The 19,732-nt window shown below is 45.8% G+C and overlaps 1 protein-coding gene across 1 annotated transcript in view; it reads right to left on the bottom strand.

Moving 5' to 3' along the window:
• Nucleotides 1-14,495: 14,495 nt before the first annotated feature.
• The window catches only part of LOC125507569 (GDSL esterase/lipase At5g55050-like), a 104,369-nt gene continuing 99,132 nt past the window's right edge, over nt 14,496-19,732 (bottom strand). Inside the window, exons 2-5 of the mRNA XM_048672111.1 lie at nt 16,063-16,513; nt 15,841-15,974; nt 15,236-15,716; nt 14,496-15,084 (exon numbers count right to left, since the gene is read on the bottom strand). Of these exons, the coding sequence (XP_048528068.1) occupies nt 14,861-15,084; nt 15,236-15,716; nt 15,841-15,974; nt 16,063-16,513 (1,290 nt within the window). The 3' untranslated portion in view covers nt 14,496-14,860. The remainder of the gene's footprint in view (nt 15,085-15,235; nt 15,717-15,840; nt 15,975-16,062; nt 16,514-19,732) is intronic.

Below are 19,732 nucleotides of genomic sequence, written 5' to 3'. Positions count from 1 at the left end.
TATAACCCTAGCGTCATCGAACCTTAAGTGTGTAGACCCTACGGGTTCGGGAGTCATGTAGACATGGCCGAGACAACTCTCCGGTCAATAACCAACAGCGGGATCTGGATACCCATGTTGGATCCCACATGCTCCACGATGATCTCATCGGATGAACCACGATGTCAAGGATTTAATCAATCCCGTATACAATTCCCTTTGTCTAGCGGTACGATACTTGCCCGAGATTCGATCGTCGGTATCCCGATACCTTGTTCAATCTCGTTACCAGCAAGTCTCTTTACTCGTTCCGTAACACATCATCCCGTGATCAACTCCTTGATCACATTGTGCACATTATGATGATGTCCTACCGAGTGGGCCCAGAGATACCTCTCCGTTTACACGGAGTGACAAATCCCAGTCTCGATTCGTGCCAACCCAACAGACACTTTCAGAGATACCTGTAGTGTACCTTTATAGCCACCCAGTTACGTTGTGACGTTTGGCACACCCAAAGCACTCTTACGGTATCCGGGAGTTGCACAATCTCATGGTCTAAGGAAATGATACTTGACATTAGAAAAGCTTTAGCATACGAACTACACGATCTTGTGCTAGGCTTAGGATTGGGTCTTGTCCATCACATCATTCTCCTAATTATGTGATCCCGTTATCAACGACATCCAATGTCCATGGTCAGGAAACCGTAACCATCTATTGATCAATGAGCTAGTCAACTAGAGGCTTACTAGGGACATGGTGTTGTCTATGTATCCACACATGTATCTGAGTTTCCTATCAATACAATTCTAGCATGGATAATAAACTATCATCATGAACAATGAAATATAATAATAATAACTAATTTATTATTGCCTCTAGGGCATATTTCCAACAGTCTCCCACTTGCACTAGAGTCAATAATCTAGTTCACATCGCCATGTGATTAACACTCACAGGTCACATCGCCATGTGACCAACATCCAAGAGTCTACTGGACTCAATGATCTAGTTCACATCACTATGTGATAAACACTCAAAGAGTTCTAGGTTTGATCATGTTATGCTTGTGAGAGAGGTTGTAGTCAACGGGTCTTGCCATATTCAGATCCCTATGTATTTCGCAAAACTTTATGTCATATCGTAGATGCTGCTACCACGTTCCACTTGGAGCTATTCCAAATTATTGCTCCATTATACGTATCCGGTATCTCCACTCAGAGCTATCCGGATAGGTGTTAAGCCTGCATCAACGTAACTCTTTACGTCGAACTCTTTATCACCTCCATAACCGAGAAACATTTCCTTATTCCTGTAAGGACAATTTTGACCGCTATCTGGTGATCCAGTCCTAGATCACCTTTGTACCCTCTTTCCAGACATGTGGCAAGGCACACATCAGGTGTGGTACTCAGCATGGCATACCGTATAGAGCCTATGACAAGAGCATAGGGGATGACCTTCGTCCTTCCTCTTTCTTCTGCCGTGGTCAAGCTTTGAGTCTTACTCAACTTCACACCTTACAACTCAGGTAAGAACCCCTTCTTTGACTGATCTATTTTGAACTCCTTCAAAAACATGTCAAGGTGTGCGTTCTTTGAAAGTATCATCAGGCGTCTTGATCTATCTCTATAGATCTTGATGCCCAGTATGTAAGCAGCTTTATCCAGGTCTTCCTTTGAAAAAATACTCTTCAAGCAACCATTTATACTTTCCAGAAATTCTACATTATTTCGGATCAACAATATGTCATCCACATATACTTATCAGAAATTTTGTAGTGCTCCCACTCACTTTCTTGTAAATACAAATTTCTAGCAAACATTGTATAAACCTAAAAGCTTTGATCACTCCATCAAAGCATATATTCCGATTCCGAGATGCTTGCTCTAGTCCATAGAAGGATCACTGGAGCCAGCATACCTTTTAGCATCCTTAGGATCGACAAAACCTTTTATTGTATCACATACAACTTTTTCTTATGAAAACTGGTAAGAAAACTTGCTTTGACATCCATTTGTTAGATTTCATAATCGAAAATACAGCTAATGCTAACATGATTCCGACGGACTTAAGCATCGCTACGGGTGAGAAATTCTCATCGTAGTCAACTCCTTGAACTTGTGAAAAGACTCTTTCCCACAAGTCAAGCTTCATAGACGGTAACATTACCGCCCACGTCCGTCTTCTTCTTAAAGATCCATTTGTCTCAATGGCTTACCGATCATCGGGCAAGTCCACCAAAGTCCATACTTTGTTCTGATATATGGACCTATCTCGGATTTCATGGCTTCTAACCATTTGTCGGAATACGGGCCCACCATCGCTTTTCCATAGCTCGTAGGTTCATTGTTGTCTAACAACATGATATCTAAGACAGGATTACCGTACCACTTAGGAGTAGTACATATCTTTGTCGACCTACGAGGTTCGATAGCAACTTGATCCGAAGCTTCATGATCACTATCATTAACTTCCTATTCAACAGACGTAGGTGCCACAGAAAACATCATTCTGTGTTGCATCATTCTCTGGTTGAAATAAAGGTTCGACAACCTCATCAAGTTCTATCTTCCTCCCACTCAATTCTTTCGAGAGAAACTCCTTCTCGAGAAAGGACCCGTTCTTAGCGACAAACAATTTGCCCTCGGATTTGAGATAGAAGGTATACCCTACTGTCACCTTTGGGTATCCTATGAAGATGTGTTTGTCCGCTTTTGGGTTCGAGCTTCTCTGGTTGAAGCCTTAAGCATCGCAGCCCCAAACATTAAGAAACGACAACTTTGATTTCTTGCCAAACCAATGTTCATACGATGTCGTCTCAACGGACTTAGATGGTGTCCTATCTAAAGTGAATGCAGCTATCTCTAACGCATAACCTCAAAATGAAAACGGTAGATCGGTAAGATACATCATAGATCGCACCATATCTCATAAGGTTCGATTACGACGTCCGGACACACCATTACCTTGTGGTGTTCCAGGTGGCTTCAACTGTGAAACAATTCCACAATGTCATAAGTGATTGCCAAACTCATAACTCAGAAAATCCCCTTTTGATCAGATCGTAGGAACATGATCTTATTGTTATGATGATTCTTAACTTCACTATGAAATCGCTTGAACTTTTCAAACGTTTCAGACTTGTGCTTCATTAAGTAGATATACCTATATCTACCCAAATCGTCAGTGAAGATGAGAAAATAGCGATATCCACCGCACGCTTCAATTCTCATTGGATCACACGCATCAGCATGCATGATTTCCAACAAGTCACTTGCCCGTTTCATTGTACCTGAAAACGGGGTCTTAGTCATCCTGCCCATGAGGCATGGCTCGCATGTGTCAAGTGATTCAAAATCAAGTGACTCCAAACATCCATCGACATGGAGTTTCTTCATGCATCTTACGCCAATATGACCTAAGCGGCAGTGCCACGAGAAAGTGGTACTATCATTATTAACTCTACATCTTTTGGCGTGAACATGTGTATTACCACGACCGAGATTCAATGAACCATTCACATAGGGTGCATGACCATGAAAGGTATCATTCATGTAAACAGAATAACCATTATTCTCTAACTTAAATGAATGACCGTATTGCAATGAACATGATCTAATCATATTCATGCTCAACGTAGACACCTGATAACATTTATCTAGGTTCAATACTAATCCCGAAGGCAGATGGAGCGTGCGATGGTGATCTCATCACTTTGGAAACACTTCCAACACACATCGTCACCTCGCCCTCAGCCAGTCTCCGTTTAGTCCATAGCTTTTGCTTCAAGTCACCAATAATAGTAACTGAACCGGTATCCAATACCTAGGTGCTACCAGGAGTACTAGTGAGGTACACATTAATAACACGTATAAATTTTGTTGAAGTTTTCAGCCTTCTTATCTACCATGCATTTGGGGTAATTCCGCTACCAGTGACCGTTCCCTTTACAATAGAAGCACTTAGTCTCGGGTTTGGGTTCAACCTTGGGTTCCTTCACTGGAGCGGCAACTAGTTTGCCATCCATGAAGTTTCCCTTCTAGCCCTTACCCTTCTTGAAACTAGTGGTCTTGTTAAACCATCAACACTTGATGCTCCTTGATTTCTACCTTTTGCGGTCTTAAGCACCGCGAACAGCTCCGGGATCAACTCCATCCCTTGCATGTCATAGTTCATCACGAAGATCTAGTAGCTTAGTGATAGTGGCTAGAGAACTCTATCAATCACTATCTTATCTGGAAGTTTAACTCCCACTTGATTTAAGTGATTGTAGCACCCAGACATTGTGAGCACATGCTCACTAGCTGAGCTATTCTCCTCCATCTTGTTGGCAAAAGAACTTGTCAGAGGTCTCACACCTCTCAACACGGGCATGAGCCTGAAATCCCAATTTCAGCTCTTGGAACATCTCATATGTCTCATGCTGTTCAAAACATCATTGGAATCCCGATTCTAAGCCGTAAAGTATGGTGCACTAAACTATCAGGTAGTCATCAGAATGTGTCTGTCAGGTGTTCACAACATCCACAGACGACGTTGTAGGGGTTTGCACATCGAGTGGTGCATCAAAGACGTAAGCCTTCTGTGTAGCAGTGAGGACACTCCTCGGACTATGGACCTAGTCTGCATCATTGCTTACAATATCTTTCAACTTAATCTTTCTCTAAGAACATATTGAAACAGGGAGCTACAACGTGAGCTATTTATCTACAACATATTTGCGAAGACAATTTAGACTATGTTCATGATAATTGAGTTCATCTAATCAAATTATTTAATGAACTCCCACTCAGATAGACATCCCTCCAGTCATCTAAGTATAACATGATCCAAGTTAACTAGGCCGTGTCCGATCATCACGTGAGACGGACTAGACAACATCGGTGAACATCTTCATGTTGATCGTATCTTCTATACGACTCATGCTCGACCTTTCGGTCTTCTGTGTTCCGAGGCCATGTCTGTACATGCTAGGCTCATCAAGTCAACCTAAGTGTATTGCGTGTGTAAATCTGGCTTACACCCGTTGTATTCAAACGTTAGAATCTATCACACCCGATCATCACGTGGTGCTTCGAAACAACGAACCTTCGCAACGGTGCACAGTTAGGGGGAACACTTTCTTGAAATTATTACGAGGGATCATCTTATTTAAGCTACCGTTGTTCTAAGCAAATAAGATGTAAAACATGATAAACATCACATGCAATCAAATAATGACATGATATGGCCAATATCATTTGCTCCTTTTGATCTCCATATTCAGGGCTCCATGATCATCGTTGTCACCGGCATGACACCATGATCTCCATCATCGTATCTTCTTGAAGTTGTCTCGTCATCTATTACTTCTACTACTATGGCTAACGCTTTAGCAATAAAGTAAAGTAATTACATGACGTTTATGTTGACACGTAGGTCATAAATAAATTAGGACAACTCCTATGGCTCCTGCCGGTTGTCATACTCATTGACATGCAAGTCGTGATTCCTATTACAAGAACATGATCAATCTCATACATCACATATATCATTCATCACATCCTTTTGGCCATATCACATCACAAAACACTTGCTGCAAAAACAAGTTAGACGTCCTCTAATTGTTGTTGCAAGTTTTTACGTGGCTGCTATAGGTTTCTAGCAAGAACGTTTCTCACCTACGTCACAACCACAACGTGAATTGCCAATTTCTATTTACCCTTCATAAGGACCCTGTTCATCGAATCCGATCCGACTAAAGTGGGAGAGACAGACACCCGCCAGCCACCTTATGCAACTAGTGCATGTCAGTCGGTGGAACCGGTCTCACGTAATCGTACGTGTAAGGTTGGTCCGGGCCGCTTCATCCCACGATGCCGCCGAATCAAGATAAGACTAGTAACGACAAGTAAATTAACAATATCGACGCCCACAACTACTTTGTGTTCTACTCGTGCATAGAAACTACGCATAGACCTAGCTCATGATGCCACTGTTGGGGATCGTAGCAGAATTTAAAATTTTCTACGCATCACCAAGATCAATCTATGGAGTAATCTAGCAACGAGGGGAAGGAGAGTGCATCTACATACCCTTGTAGATCGCTAAGCGGAAGCGTTCAAGTGAACGGGGTTGATGGAGTCATACTCGTCGTGATCCAAATCACCGATGATCCTAGTGCTGAACGGACGGCACCTCCGCGTTCAACACACGTACAGCCCGGTGACGTCTCCTACGCCTTGATCCAGCAAGGGGAGAAGGAGAGGTTGGGGAAGACTCCATCCAGCAGCAGCACGACGGCGTGGTGGTGGTGGAGGAGCGCGGGACTCCAGCAGGGCTTCGCCAAGCACTACGAGAGACGAGGAGGGAGAGGGGTAGGGCTGCGCCAACAGGGGAGGAACTTCATCTGTTGGGCTGCCCCTTTGCCTCCACTATATATAGGTGGAGAGGGAGGGCTACGCCCCCACCTAGGGTTTCCACCCTAGGGGTGGCGGCAGCCCCAATCCCCATCTGGGGTGGCGGCCAAGTGGGGGGGGAGAGGGAGGCGCACCAGGCATGGGCCTTAGGGCCCATCTACACTTAGGGTTTGCCCCCTCTTCTCTCTAGGCGCATGGGCCTTGGTGGGGAGGCGCCCCAGCCCACCTAGGGGCTGGTCCCTTCTCACACTTGGCCCATGTATGCCTCCGGGGCCCGTGGCCCCTCCTGGTGGACCCCCGGACCCCTCCCGTGGTCCCGGTACACTACCGGTGATGCCCGGAACACTTCCGGTGGCCAAAACCATACTTCCTATATATCAATATTTACCTCCGGACCATTCCGGAACTCCTCGTGACGTCCGGGATCTCATCCGGGACTCCGAACAACATTCGGTAACCACGTACATACTTTCCCTATAACCCTAGTGCCATCGAACCTTAAGTGTGTAGACCCTACGGGTTCGGGAGTCATGCAGACATGGTCGAGACAACTCTCCGGTCAATAACCAACAGCGGGATCTGGATACCCATGTTGGATCCCACATGCTCCACGTTGATCTCATCGGATGAACCATGATGTCAAGGATTTAATCAATCCCGTATACAATTCCCTTTGTCTAGCGGTACGATACTTGCCCGAGATTTGGTTGTCGGTATCCCGATACCTTGTTCAATCTCGTTACCGGCAAGTCTCTTTACTCGTTCCGTAACACATCATCCCGTGATCAACTCCTTGATCACATTGTGCACATTATGATGATGTCCTACCGAGTGGGCCCAGAGATACCTCTCCGTTTACACGGAGTGACAAATCCCAGTCTCGATTCGTGCCAACCCAACAGACACTTTCGGAGATACCTGTAGTGTACCTTTATAGCCACCTAGTTACGTTGTGACGTTTGGCACACCCAAAGCACTCCTACGGTATCCGGGAGTTGCACAATCTCATGGCCTAAGGAAATGATACTTGACATTAGAAAAGTTTTAGCATACGAACTACACGATCTTGTGCTAGGCTTAGGATTGGATCTTGTCCATCACATCATTCTCCTAATGATGTGATCCCGTTATCAACGACATCCAATGTCCATGGTCAGGAAACCATAACCATCTATTGATCAACGAGCTAGTCAACTAGAGGCTTACTAGGGACATGGTGTTGTCTATGTATCCACACATGTATTTGAGTTTCCTATCAATACAATTCTAGCATGGATAATAAACGATCATCATGAACAATGAAATATAATAATAATAACTAATTTATTATTGCCTCTAGGGCATATTTCCAACACTTCCATGGTGTTAGCAAAATCAAGGTTCCTACACAACATCATAACCAGAGCGAAGGTGGAGATGGCGACACATAAGACGCGGCATGAAGGAGGTCGCGGCCCATCGGAGCATCGAGGCATGTGCACAAAGGACACAATCCAAGTCTTCCTGCAGCCCTGCCTAGCCACAACACAGTCTAATCTCGTATGAGGCTACCTCGATCCAATGTCGTCACTGCAGCCCCATTCTCGTAGACTCTCCTCCACTAAGACACCCCTTTTGTACACGGTGATCATGTTCCAGCAGGGGCGTCGTCCCCGTGGATGTGCTATGATGGTTTCGTATTGTTGTATGGAAGCAAAGTCCATTATATTCTGAATCAGAATTTGTTTGCCTTGGGAGTAAATTCTGATCTCATTTGGAAGAAATCTTGATAGAAATATACGTGAATAAAAAATCCATGGAAATATATATGCAACTAATGTCGGAAACGAATTTCCACTTCCTTGGAAGCATATGCTCAATTGTAAACAGATGTAGCCGCACATGTGTGGTTCAATACCTTACTATTTATATTCAACAATCCTCTCTCTTGCTTCGAGTGCACAAAATGAAGCTTCGCTACACAATAACCAAATTTGTAGTTTCACAATACATGTATGCTACATGGTTGAACAAAGTTTATGTTAGACACTAATCATGCTTCCAACATTAGCGCATTATGCTTCCTATGCATCTGAATAAACTCAATATCATTTTCCAGACGGTGAATTTTAAAAAATTTATGAACATACATGCACAGCTATATTATGTATGTGTGAATTTTCAATTTTTTTCGAGAAATTGTGCGAATTTTCATAACATTATACTTTACGCTTGGCATAAAAAAAGGAAAATATGCATTTTCCAAAATGGGCCGACATTTTTTGTCGGGCCAGATTTTTTTTGCACAGCATACAAATCACAAATTTTTAAACCGAGTTTTTCACGCGTTTCTGCAGGAAATATATAAGTTTCCATGGATTTTTTTCATTTTTTTTGGAACTTTTCACTATGATTTTCATTTTTTAAAAGGGCTCCATGGAGCCCGGCCTCCAAAAATTTGCACCCATTATTCTGATCGGATGGCCCAGGATTAGTTTGGAAGAAGCAATCATCTGTCCTAGACGTGCCCAACTATCTATGGAAAAGATGTTGTCAAGTGTCAGATCACTTATGATGCCATAGTCATACTCTTGATTGATGGTTCTAGTTTGTGTCCTCAATTATTATCAACTAATTCATCGTAATATGTTATTGTCGCATGTAAGATAGTTGAAAGTTAGTGATGTCATGTTACCAGATATACTATTTCTTGTTGTTACAAATGGTTTCGCGTTTTTTGGAACACTGATGTTGTCATGAATAGTTTCAGAAGAAAATAATAATCATATTTTCTTCAAAATATAGTTGTTCTTATGTAACCCTTTTAAAATTGCAAAGTGATATATGAACATTTGAATATATGCACATGTTGTGGAAAATTGACTTTTAAACATGTACATCACCATATAATGTGCATACTCTTTAAATTATGCAATTTAACACTTTGCTCAACCAAGCAGAATATTGGAACTTGACGCTCCCCTTGGATTGCAACTGTGGATTATATGTGCATCCATACAAGATAAAATGAATTCCAATCCTTCTAAATATTGTGGCCGATTTGAATTAGACCCTAATTCAATTTCATGAGCCCAATATCTACACCAAACAGACCAGAGATTGCACTCATGTTAAGTTATCTCTGCTAAGGGCTATACTCTTATGTTATATCAAAACATGAATTTCCAACATATATTGGCATTGGATGATGCCTTTGGACATGTCGCAGGAGGGTCAAGGGTGTGCACCAGTAAAGAAGATATATAGCAGCATCGAATGATACCTTTGGACATGGTGAATGGCGGTCAATGGGTGTGCACCAGTAAAGGGGACCATTCTTTTAGCATTTCTTAAAATAAACGGGATTGCTAAATTTCAGTCGATTGAGACTTAATCAAATCTCAGTCGATGCTATATTAGTGGGATCTTACATGAAGATTCGTACAGATTTTTCTTTTTAGTATTCCTTTTTTCTTTCCTACATGTTATGACACTTTGACTTAGACTTGGTTAAGTCTCAGTTGACTGAGACCTAGCCACACTCTAAAATAAAATAAGATATGAGCTCATGTTGATATTTTTATGTAAATGAGGTGCACAAAGATGTATTCCTTGGAACTTACACCTTGATATCATGATCCAAAGGTCTGAATGCAATATCTAAAAGGATCTCGTAGGAAAAATCCCAATGGTTGAAATATTGAGCCTTCCCACAAGTGATTGAACCGACATTAGTGTGTTGGTAGGTTCTCCTTTTTGTCACGGTTCCCCCCTCGAAGTTAATCTTTGACATTTACTATAATAATTTACACGAACATGTCATTGTAGAAAGTAGACGGATAGACAATATAATATTTAGTAACGACGTTCCGAAAGTTGGTATATCCCTAATGCATGACTATGGGCACTAGTCCCCACATACTAAATCGACATAATACAGATTGACAACAATACTGTTGAGGCCATCAGATGCATCTCGACCACCACACGCCACAGCTGGCCTGATCACCCATGCTACCAGTGGGTGTGCATGGTGGAGCAATGTAAAGAAGAGTACGTGAGAATGCACAATGTAGCATGGTGATGCTATGGGTGAAGGGTTAGCACGTGGGGCTATGTATGGAAAACTGATAATATGATGTTTTAGATCTCATTTGGTTCCCATGAGTTTGAAAGTCAGAGGGATATAAAAGGCAAATGATTGTAGTGCGCGCCTTGCGCACTCCAATCCATATGGATTTTGCTTGGCCCACCTAATGTTAAGAATCTCAAGGAATCAAGTTAATGCAGATAAAATTCCTAAGTTCTTTTTTGTTTGAGGAATTGGCAGTTGACCGCCCAAATATTAAGAGGAATAGAATGTTGATACAACTTGCATGACGCCGATGGCCAAGACGTGATCAGCCCCAGGCAGAAATGCAAGTTAAAAGAAAAGAAAAAAAATATGAAAATTAATCTGGCTCCGGTGGTGGGTCATTCTCGCAGTCTGATAGCCAGTTGTTGTGGGTAGCCGAAGATTCTGTCTGATAAGATGAAGAACGCCGTCTGCTGTAAGGGAAACATGCTCAAAGACCCGCCTGTTCCGCTCCTTCCAAATCTGCCAGCAAGTGTAAATTGTCGTGACCATGTCTTTCCCAGCCAAAGAACAAGTTAGATCATTCCACCATTAAGAGATGGAAGCTGCGCTCTGGGCATTTGACGCAAGTTCCATAGTCTCACACAAATAGGCCACCTAATGCTAGACATCCCTAGAAAAAGGGGACTTCAGAATTAGATGGAAGGGTGTCTCCTCCTTCTGATCGCACAGAGGGCAACAGTCGGCATGAGGGATCCCTCTGGTTTGGAGATTATCATTGGTTAGGACACGACCTCGCAACCACAACCACATGAAGAAGCGGCATTTTCCCTCCACCTTGGTCTTCCAAAGCTTCTCAAAATTGATACTGGAGTATGAGCCCATGAACTGGTATTGATAAGCTGATCGTGCAGAGTAAACACCACCCGTAGTGCCCTTCCAAGAGACTGAATCTACTTCAGAGTTAAGTTGAACCTGTTGTAGTCTAAGCCAAAGGTGTGTGTACTGACAAAGCTGCGAGGTCTGAGTGATGCGCCGCAATCCTGCCATCCAGGCTTGGCCATTGATTGCCTCAGAAACGCTAATCTTCTTCTTGGTACGTAGTACAAACAGATCAGGGGCCATGAATTTGGGAGCTTGGCCGTCAAGCCACCTGTCATGCCAGAAGGAGGTGTCCCTGCCATTCCCAAGATTAAGCGTGGAGGATGCTCTGAAAAGTGCCTGGTCGACCTCATCACAAGGAATAACGGAGCCAGTCCAAGGCCTGATCTCCCTTTGCTTATCTAACCACATCCAGCGAAGCCGAAAAGTACGCCCAAACTTCTTGATATCCATCACACCGAGACCTCCAAGCCTATTTGGGCGACAGACAGTGGCCCAATTCACAAGTGCTATTCCTCCAGAGGCCTCCGGTTTGGATCTCCATAGGAAGTTCCTTCGGAGTTTGTCAATTTGTTTGATGGCCCATATGTCCAACTTGAACACCGAGATGAGGTATGTGGGGATGGCACAGAGGACCGAGTTAAACCCTCGCATCGCTTGAGAGCAGTTTGCCACGCCATCTTTGCAGTTTTGAGGCCATCTCGTCCAAGGTTGGTTGCACATCGTTCCTCGAGATCTTCCTGTAGTGTAATGTTAGGCCGAGGTATTTGCATGGGAATTGCATCACCGCGATTGGGAAGGCTTGCAACAAAGCTTGAAGGTCAAGCTCTTCACAACAAACAGGGTAGACACCACTCTTGGTAAGGTTAGGACATAGTCCAGAGGCGCTGCCAAAAGCACAAAGAATTCCTTTGCAGACCTCAACGTCCCTAGAAGTCAGAGATAAAAATAGGGCAACATCATCTGCATATAGACTCACCCGCAGCTGAGAAGGCGGCAGATGGAGTGGAGTCAGAGCACCAACAACAGTAGCCTTTAGAAACAGCCAGCGCAACGACGCGATCGCAATCGTGAAAAGCATAGGTGACAGAGGGCCACCCTGCCTCAGACCTTGACGATGATAAAAACGATATCCAAGTTCGCCGTTTGCCATAACTCTCGATGAAGCAGAACCCTAGATCAGGCTGATCATGTCACACCACTTGCTTCCAAAGCCTAGCCACTGCATCAGTTCCAACAAATAACCCCAAGAGACCGAGTCAAAAGCACCAGCAATATCAAGCTTCAGGAAGAGGCTAGGCTCCATATTTTTGTACAACATACGAATTGCATTCTTCACATAGAGAAAATTGTCATGTATGCATCTAGTCTGGATGAAAGCACTTTGAGAGTATGGCACCAAAGTGGAGAGGAAGGGTGCAAGCCTGAGAGAGAGTGTTTTACACAGAATCCTAGCCACTGAATGCATCAAACTTATGGGGCGGAAGTCCTTAACACGGACAACATCATCTGACTTGGGGATTAAGGTTATGTGTGCAGAGTTGAGGAGATTCCATCTCTTACCCCTAAGATTAAATAACTGATTCAGTGCGGCCGTGACATCTGGACCAATCAGATCCCAACAGCTCTTGAAAAAACTAGTCGTAAATCCGTCCGGACCCGGAGCCTTGCCAGAAGGTAGTGACATGACCACGACACGAACCTCGTTTGCAGAGAATGGAGCTTCCAGAGAGGTCAGATCATGGGTAGGCAGCCCCAAATAGTCCCAGTTCAGAGTTTTCTCTCTCACCCGCGAAGTGCCTATAGATGCAGAGAAGTGGTTCAAAAGCTCTTGTTGCTTGTCAACTTGCAGGGTTAATTGGCCGTGATCAGTTTCCAGCAAGGGAATGAAATTTCTGCGCCTTCGGCCATTGGCCTTAATGAAGAAAAGCTTTGAGTGAGCATCACCTGCGCGGAGCCAAAACAACCTGGAGCCTTGTCTGATGCGGATACGCTGGACTGCAGCCAAACCCAGAAACTTAAGCTTTAGGAACACCCGCAGCGCGATCTCCGCAATGGTCAAATCCCTACTATCTTGAGCCTGGTCCAAACCCATGATGATCTGATCCGCAATGCATTTCAAGAAGTTGATGTTACCCACACGAGAGCGGCTCAAAATGCGAAGCGCGTGAGCCATCCTCGAAAGCTTGTGGTGAAGGGTCCACATTGCATCGCCATGGTAGACTGCATCAGCCCATGACTCGCTGACTATATCCTTGAATCCCCTAAGCTTAATCCAGTAATCCTCAAAACGAAACCCCCAGTACTGACGCTGACAGACCTGCCCAGTCAGCATCATAGCACAATGATCAGAGATGGAGGAAGACACCGCACGCAAGTGGCACTGAGGAAACAACAAACTCCAATCTGTCGTGCAGAACACATGATCATTTTTTGTCCTGGTTTGTGCTATGCAGCTGCTGACCCAGGTGAAACGCCGTCCATGGAGACGAAGCTTCGAAACCTCCAGTGTGTTCAGAGCCGACTTGAAGGCATTCATAAGTCTCCTATTAATGGAGTCGTTGCTCTTATCTTTGGCCTTGCAAATCAGGTTGAAGTCCCCTAGCAGCATCCAAGATGGGAGCATTGCAGATTTAATCCCCTTAATTTCCTCAATAAAAGCGGCTTTGTCACTGTCAGACTGAGGTCCGTAAACAACAGTGATGCTCCAGGAAGCGGCAGACTCGCGCATAGACACGGATGCCGAGATTGTGTTGGTGGAGACCGATGTGTTTAGAATGTCAAACAGATGGGAGGAGAACCCCAATAGAATTCCTAAGTTCTTGATTAGCATCAGCCTGATTCCTTCATTCCTATGGCACGATTCCTAAACATAGGGGGGAATCTCATGGGTGAAGATCATGTGGGAGTCCTAACAAAATTCCAAACCGAATGAGCTCTAAGTTCTTGATTAGCATTAGCTTTAGCATCACTCGGTGGTTTCTAGTCATAAGTCAATGGCTAATATTGATTGTAAACCACAACAGTTAACCATAAGCCCGTATTTTTGTATGATCACAACTCCAAAAACAGGTCCACGTAAAATAACCAAGAATATTTCAGATATTTCACCGTACAAAAATGATTTCAGATAGTAATTAATTCAGAGACCAATCTGTAGACAGGAGAAACCGACGTTGACAAGAGACTTCTATTCCGCTTTATTGACCTTATCATTTAACATTTTAACATGTTACTATAGTGTTGTTTATTCTTCCCTGCGCAACATCAGAACCAGACAGGTTCCTTACTGTGCTTACACATATTTCGCCTTCAGACGTTCTGAATCACTCTGTTGCGTGGCTAATTCTTAATCTACTAGTAGTAGCTTTATACTCCCTTCGTTTCAAAATAACTGATTTAACTTTGTATAAAGTTGAGTCACTTACTTTGAGACGGAGGGAGTAGTATATATATATATCTGTAAAGAAAATAAGTGGATGATGAACGCGTGGAGTGCACGAGTAGCATGCGCGTGTGGAGTGCATGCCGACCTAGGTAGCTAAATCTTGCGGGCCAGCTGATCGAAGCTGATGGGCGCGGTGAACCCGGCCGCTCCGTCCAAGTATGCGGCGGCGCTGAGCTCTCCGGCGCGCTGCGAGGGATGCCCCCGGTCCCAGAAGACGAAGCGGTCGTGGTCGGCGCACGTCGTGGAGTTAGGCAGGCAGTCGCTCTCCGCTCCCATCCTCCCGCTCCCACAGCACGCGCTGTCTATGTTCACGTACCCTGCACAATCAAATCAAATCACGTGGATTAGTACAAGTGCTTGCTGCTAATGCTCATCATTAAGAGTTTAACTTCCTTCCAGAAGTTAGGTATTTGCAAATCAAGTACTCATCCGTATCCATGGAAAAGAAGTAAGGTACGGAGTACGTACCGGATGCCGCTGGGTTGGCGAAGGTGACTTGCGAGAGGTTGTAGTTGTCGGCGAGGGAGTAGTCGAGGCCCGGCAGCCGGGCGGCGAGGCCGGCCATGAGGGACCTGAGCTTGTCGTTGAAGCCGGCTGACAACTGGTTGAGCCCGTCGTTGCACGCGCCAGTCGCGCTGAGAGCCCGCGCCGCCGGCACGCAGCCCAGCAGCCCCACGTTGATGATCCCGAACTTCCTCGCGCCCAAGCCGTACAGGTCCGTGATGGCGGCGGAGTAGCCGGAGATGAGGCTGGCGTAGAGCGCGGCGACGTCGCCCGTTGGCTGCGCGGCCGCGAACACGGAGATGTCGTTGCTGCCGACGCTGAAGTGGAAGAAGGACCTCGAGAGCAGGACGCGCGCCGCGGCTTTCCCCACCCTGGCCTCCATGGCGGCCTTGGTTGACTCCATGTACCGCACCTGCTTCGACAGTGGGATGTTGTTCCCCGCGTTCTACATGCATGCATGCACGCAATGCATTAGCTTTACTCACTTGTCTCCACCATGCGTGCTTGTGGAACTCGTGATGGATGGTAGGTAGCATGCACGTGCAAAAGATGGGCCAAAATGAACTTACGGTGGAGTCCAGGATGCCGGCTCCGGCAGAAGCATAGCTCACACCTGTGGCGAGAGCGCTGAGGAGCAGGGCGGTGGGGCGTGGCGCGAGCGACAGATACGCCGGCGGGCTCTCCTTCAGCCCCAGCTTCATTGCTGCGGACATACGTATGCATTCAAACGATCAATCAATCATGCTTATATATAATGAACTGATACAGTATTAGTCTAGCAAGGTACGCACCGATGAAGTCGGCGACGTGGTAGCCGTTGCTGAACCGCCCCGTCGCCCGGGCGCCGCCGGGGAAGTCGACGCCGTTGAGGGGCGTGTTGGCCCTGGGCACGTTCGGCCCCGGCAGGTAGTTGTTGTTGCCCACGTCCAGCGTCGAGTCCCCGAACACGTACATCGCCGGCACCAGCCTCACCATCTTGCTCGGGGCAGCGGCGGCGGCACAGATGATCAAGCACACCTGGAGGATGGAGAACGTAGCAACAAGTCCCTTGATGGACGGACTAATATGGCACCCCATGACTATCACGACGGTCTCTGAGCTAACTGGAGTGTATATAACTTGCTTCAGGCTGCACTCTCGATTGGTTTCTCGATCTCTTGGTGTGTGTGTGTGTGTGTGTGTTGGTTGCGACTGGGCAGGAGGACTACTTATAGGCGCAGGCGCATGCGCGTTTTCAACTCTCTACCAGGTCCCGGTCTCATTGCACCATATGCTTCACAATCCCTTCATTTTTTTCACTCCGGACTTTGGCCATGTAATATGTGGATGTGATGTCCCCGGCGAGGAAGAAGGTTCGGCTCTGAAGGGATCAGAATCCAAAGCCCATGCGTTAGTGATGCAACACGCCCATTAGCCATGTGCGCACGCGTGCTTGTGGCCGGAGAATATGCCTGCCTACGCTGATTTTGATGTATAGTACGTAACACTGCTGATAGCTAGTCCGCAATTTGTTCCCTTCTCTGACATTTAGTCCACAGTTTGTTAGTAGGTCTGCATCGATCGGAATAGTACCCTTAGCGTGTCTGCTGTCCCATCTGTTCAGCAATAGTAGCTCATCGTTTTGCTTACATTGGTCGTGTGGATGTGCCCAGAGATGACATCTCCTTACCAAGTAAGACCTCATAACCATGTATATCCAACACCGCAAGGCTTATCACCCGTCTCTTGAGTCTCATTCTAAGATCCCGCTCTTCCGTCGACAGCGGACGGAGATCCATAGCCATGTCCAACCTAAGGATAACCTCCGAGGCCATGGCGAGTTGCAGCTTCGCGTGTGAGAAGAACCCATTACTCCATCGCCTCAGCGCCATCCCAGTGCGCCGCAACTTCTCGGCCAAATTTCGACAGAGCTAGGAAGCAGCAGGCCTCTCGGGTTGCCAATCTTAAGGATGGGGACGCGAACACCAGGTTTTTTCACCTCAAGGTTAACGCGAGAAGAAGAAAAAATTTCATCCGCCGCCTACGGAATGGAGCTGGTTGGGCTACGTCCCAGGAGGACAAGGAGAGGGTGGCCCAAGAACACTTCTCGACCATGCTTCACAAGGACGTACGTCCGTCGAAGGATTTCAACTGGGACAATTTTGCGTTCAGTCAGTGTGATTTGGCTTCCCTTGCTGAGCCTTTTGAGGAGAAAGAGGTGCTGGATGCCATTGGGGAGATGCCGAAGGACAAGGCTTCGGGTCCGGACGGGTTTACTGGAGCCTTTTTTAAGGCCTGCTGGGAGGTTATCAAGGAAGACATGATGGCCGTTGTTAACGGCTTCTCCAACCTTCGCGGAGATCATTTCCAATGGGTCAACACGGCTAATATAGTGCTTATACCCAAGAAAGATGGCGTGGAGTACATCTCGGATTTCAGGCCCATTAGCCTCATCCACGCAGTGGCTAAGATTGTCGCGAAGATGATGGCTTCACGCCTTGCTCCTTTCATGCATGTGCTAATTTCCCGCTCCCAGAGTGCCTTCATAAAGACTAGAAGCATTAATGATAACTTCATGCATGTATGTGCGCAACATGGCTAGGCGAATGCACCAGTTGAGGAAGCCTACTCTCTTGTTTAAGCTGGACATCAAAAAGGCTTTTGACTCCGTGCGGTGGGACTATCTGTTGGAGCTTCTCCGTCGCCGAGGTTTCCCAACCAGATTCATAGATATGGTTGCTGTCCTTTTGCGCTCCTCATCCTCCAGAGTTCAAATCAACGGTGTTCCAGGTGGGCCTATTTGGCACGGCAAGGGCCTTCGATAGGGAGACCCATTCTCACCTCTCCTGTTTGTCCTAGCAATTGACCCCATCCAGAGCATCCTTGACACTGCCACTCGCAAGGGCAAGCTTCACCAGATAGGTGGGAGGAGCACCCGCATGCGCACCTCCTTGTACGCAGACGACGTTGCAATCTTTGTGGCTCCCTTCAAGGAGGATGTTCAACAGTTTACCTCCCTGCTGGAGGGCTTTGGTGAGGTCACCGGCCTTGTGACAAATTTGGAGAAAAGCTTGGTGGCCCCTATTCGCTGTGATGGCCTCAATCTTGACGACATCCTTGAGTGTTTCCCGGCTACTCGCGCTGCCTTCCCACTGAGATACCTTGGGCTGCCTCTTTCGGTCCATCGTTTGCGGAAGGTCGATCTTCAACACCTCGTGGACAAGGCTGCTAGGAAGCTAGTGTCTTGGCAGGGACGGCTCATCACGACTCTGGGAATGGCTGAGCTTGTCAAGTCCGTGCTTTCCTCCCTAGCCACCTTCCATGCCACAACGCTCAAACTTCCGGAGGGTACTATCTCCGACTCTGTGGGCATTGAGAGAGCTTTCGTCTGGTCTGGTTCGGATAAGGTCTCCGGCGGCCAGTGCAAAGTTAGCTGGAAACTCGTGTGTAGACCAAAGAGGCTTGGTGGACTGGGTATCCTTGATATTCGTATGTATGCCCGGGCTCTAAGGCTGCGATGGCTCTGGTATGAGTGGAAGGAGCCGCACAGGGCATGGGTGGGCATCGGAAACCCATGTGACACCACCGACAGAGATCTATGCTACCTCTTGAGCACTGCGTTGATTTTCCCTTGAAGAGGAAAGGGTGATGCAGCAAAGTAGCGTAAGTATTTCCCTCAGTTTTTGAGAACCAAGGTATCAATCCAATAGTAGGCTACGCGCGAGTCCCTAGCACCTACACAAAACAAATAAATCCTTGCTACCAACGCGATAAAGGGTTGTCAATCCCTACACGGTCACTTACGAGAGTGAGATCTGATAGATATGATAAGATAATATTTTTGGTATTTTTATGATAAAGATGCAAAGTAAAATAAAAGGCAACGAAAATAACTAAGTGTTGGAAGATTTATGATGGAAGATAGACTCGAGGGCCATAGGTTTCACTAGTGGCTTCTCTCGATAGCATAAGTATTCATGGTGGGTAGACAAATTACTGTTGAGCAATTGACAGAATTGAGCATAGTTATGAGAATATCCAGGTATGATCATATATATAGGCATCACGTCCAAGACAAGTAGACCGACTCCTGCCTGCATCTACTACTATTACTCCACACATCGACCGCTATCCAGTATGCATCTAGAGTATTAAGTTCATAAGAACAGAGTAACGCTTTAAGCATGATGACATGATGTAGAGGGATAAATTCATGCAATGTGATAAAAAAAACCATCTTGTTATCCTTGATGGCAACAATACAATACGTGCCTTGCTGCCCCTACTGTCACTGGGAAAGGACACCGCAAGATTGAACCCAAAGCTAAGCACTTCTTCCATTGCGAGAAAGATCAATCTAGTAGGCGAAACCAAACTGATAATTCGAAGAGACTTGCAAAGATAAGCAATCATACATAAAAGAATTCAGAGAAGATTCAAATATTGTTCATAGATAAACTTGATCACCCACAATTCATCAGT

Source organism: Triticum urartu, chromosome 5 (genome assembly GCF_003073215.2).
Source record: "Triticum urartu cultivar G1812 chromosome 5, Tu2.1, whole genome shotgun sequence".
In the NCBI taxonomy this organism is placed as follows: domain Eukaryota; kingdom Viridiplantae; phylum Streptophyta; class Magnoliopsida; order Poales; family Poaceae; genus Triticum; species Triticum urartu.
Note: the sequence above shows the minus strand (reverse complement) of the source record. Positions and strands in the feature narration are given on the sequence as shown.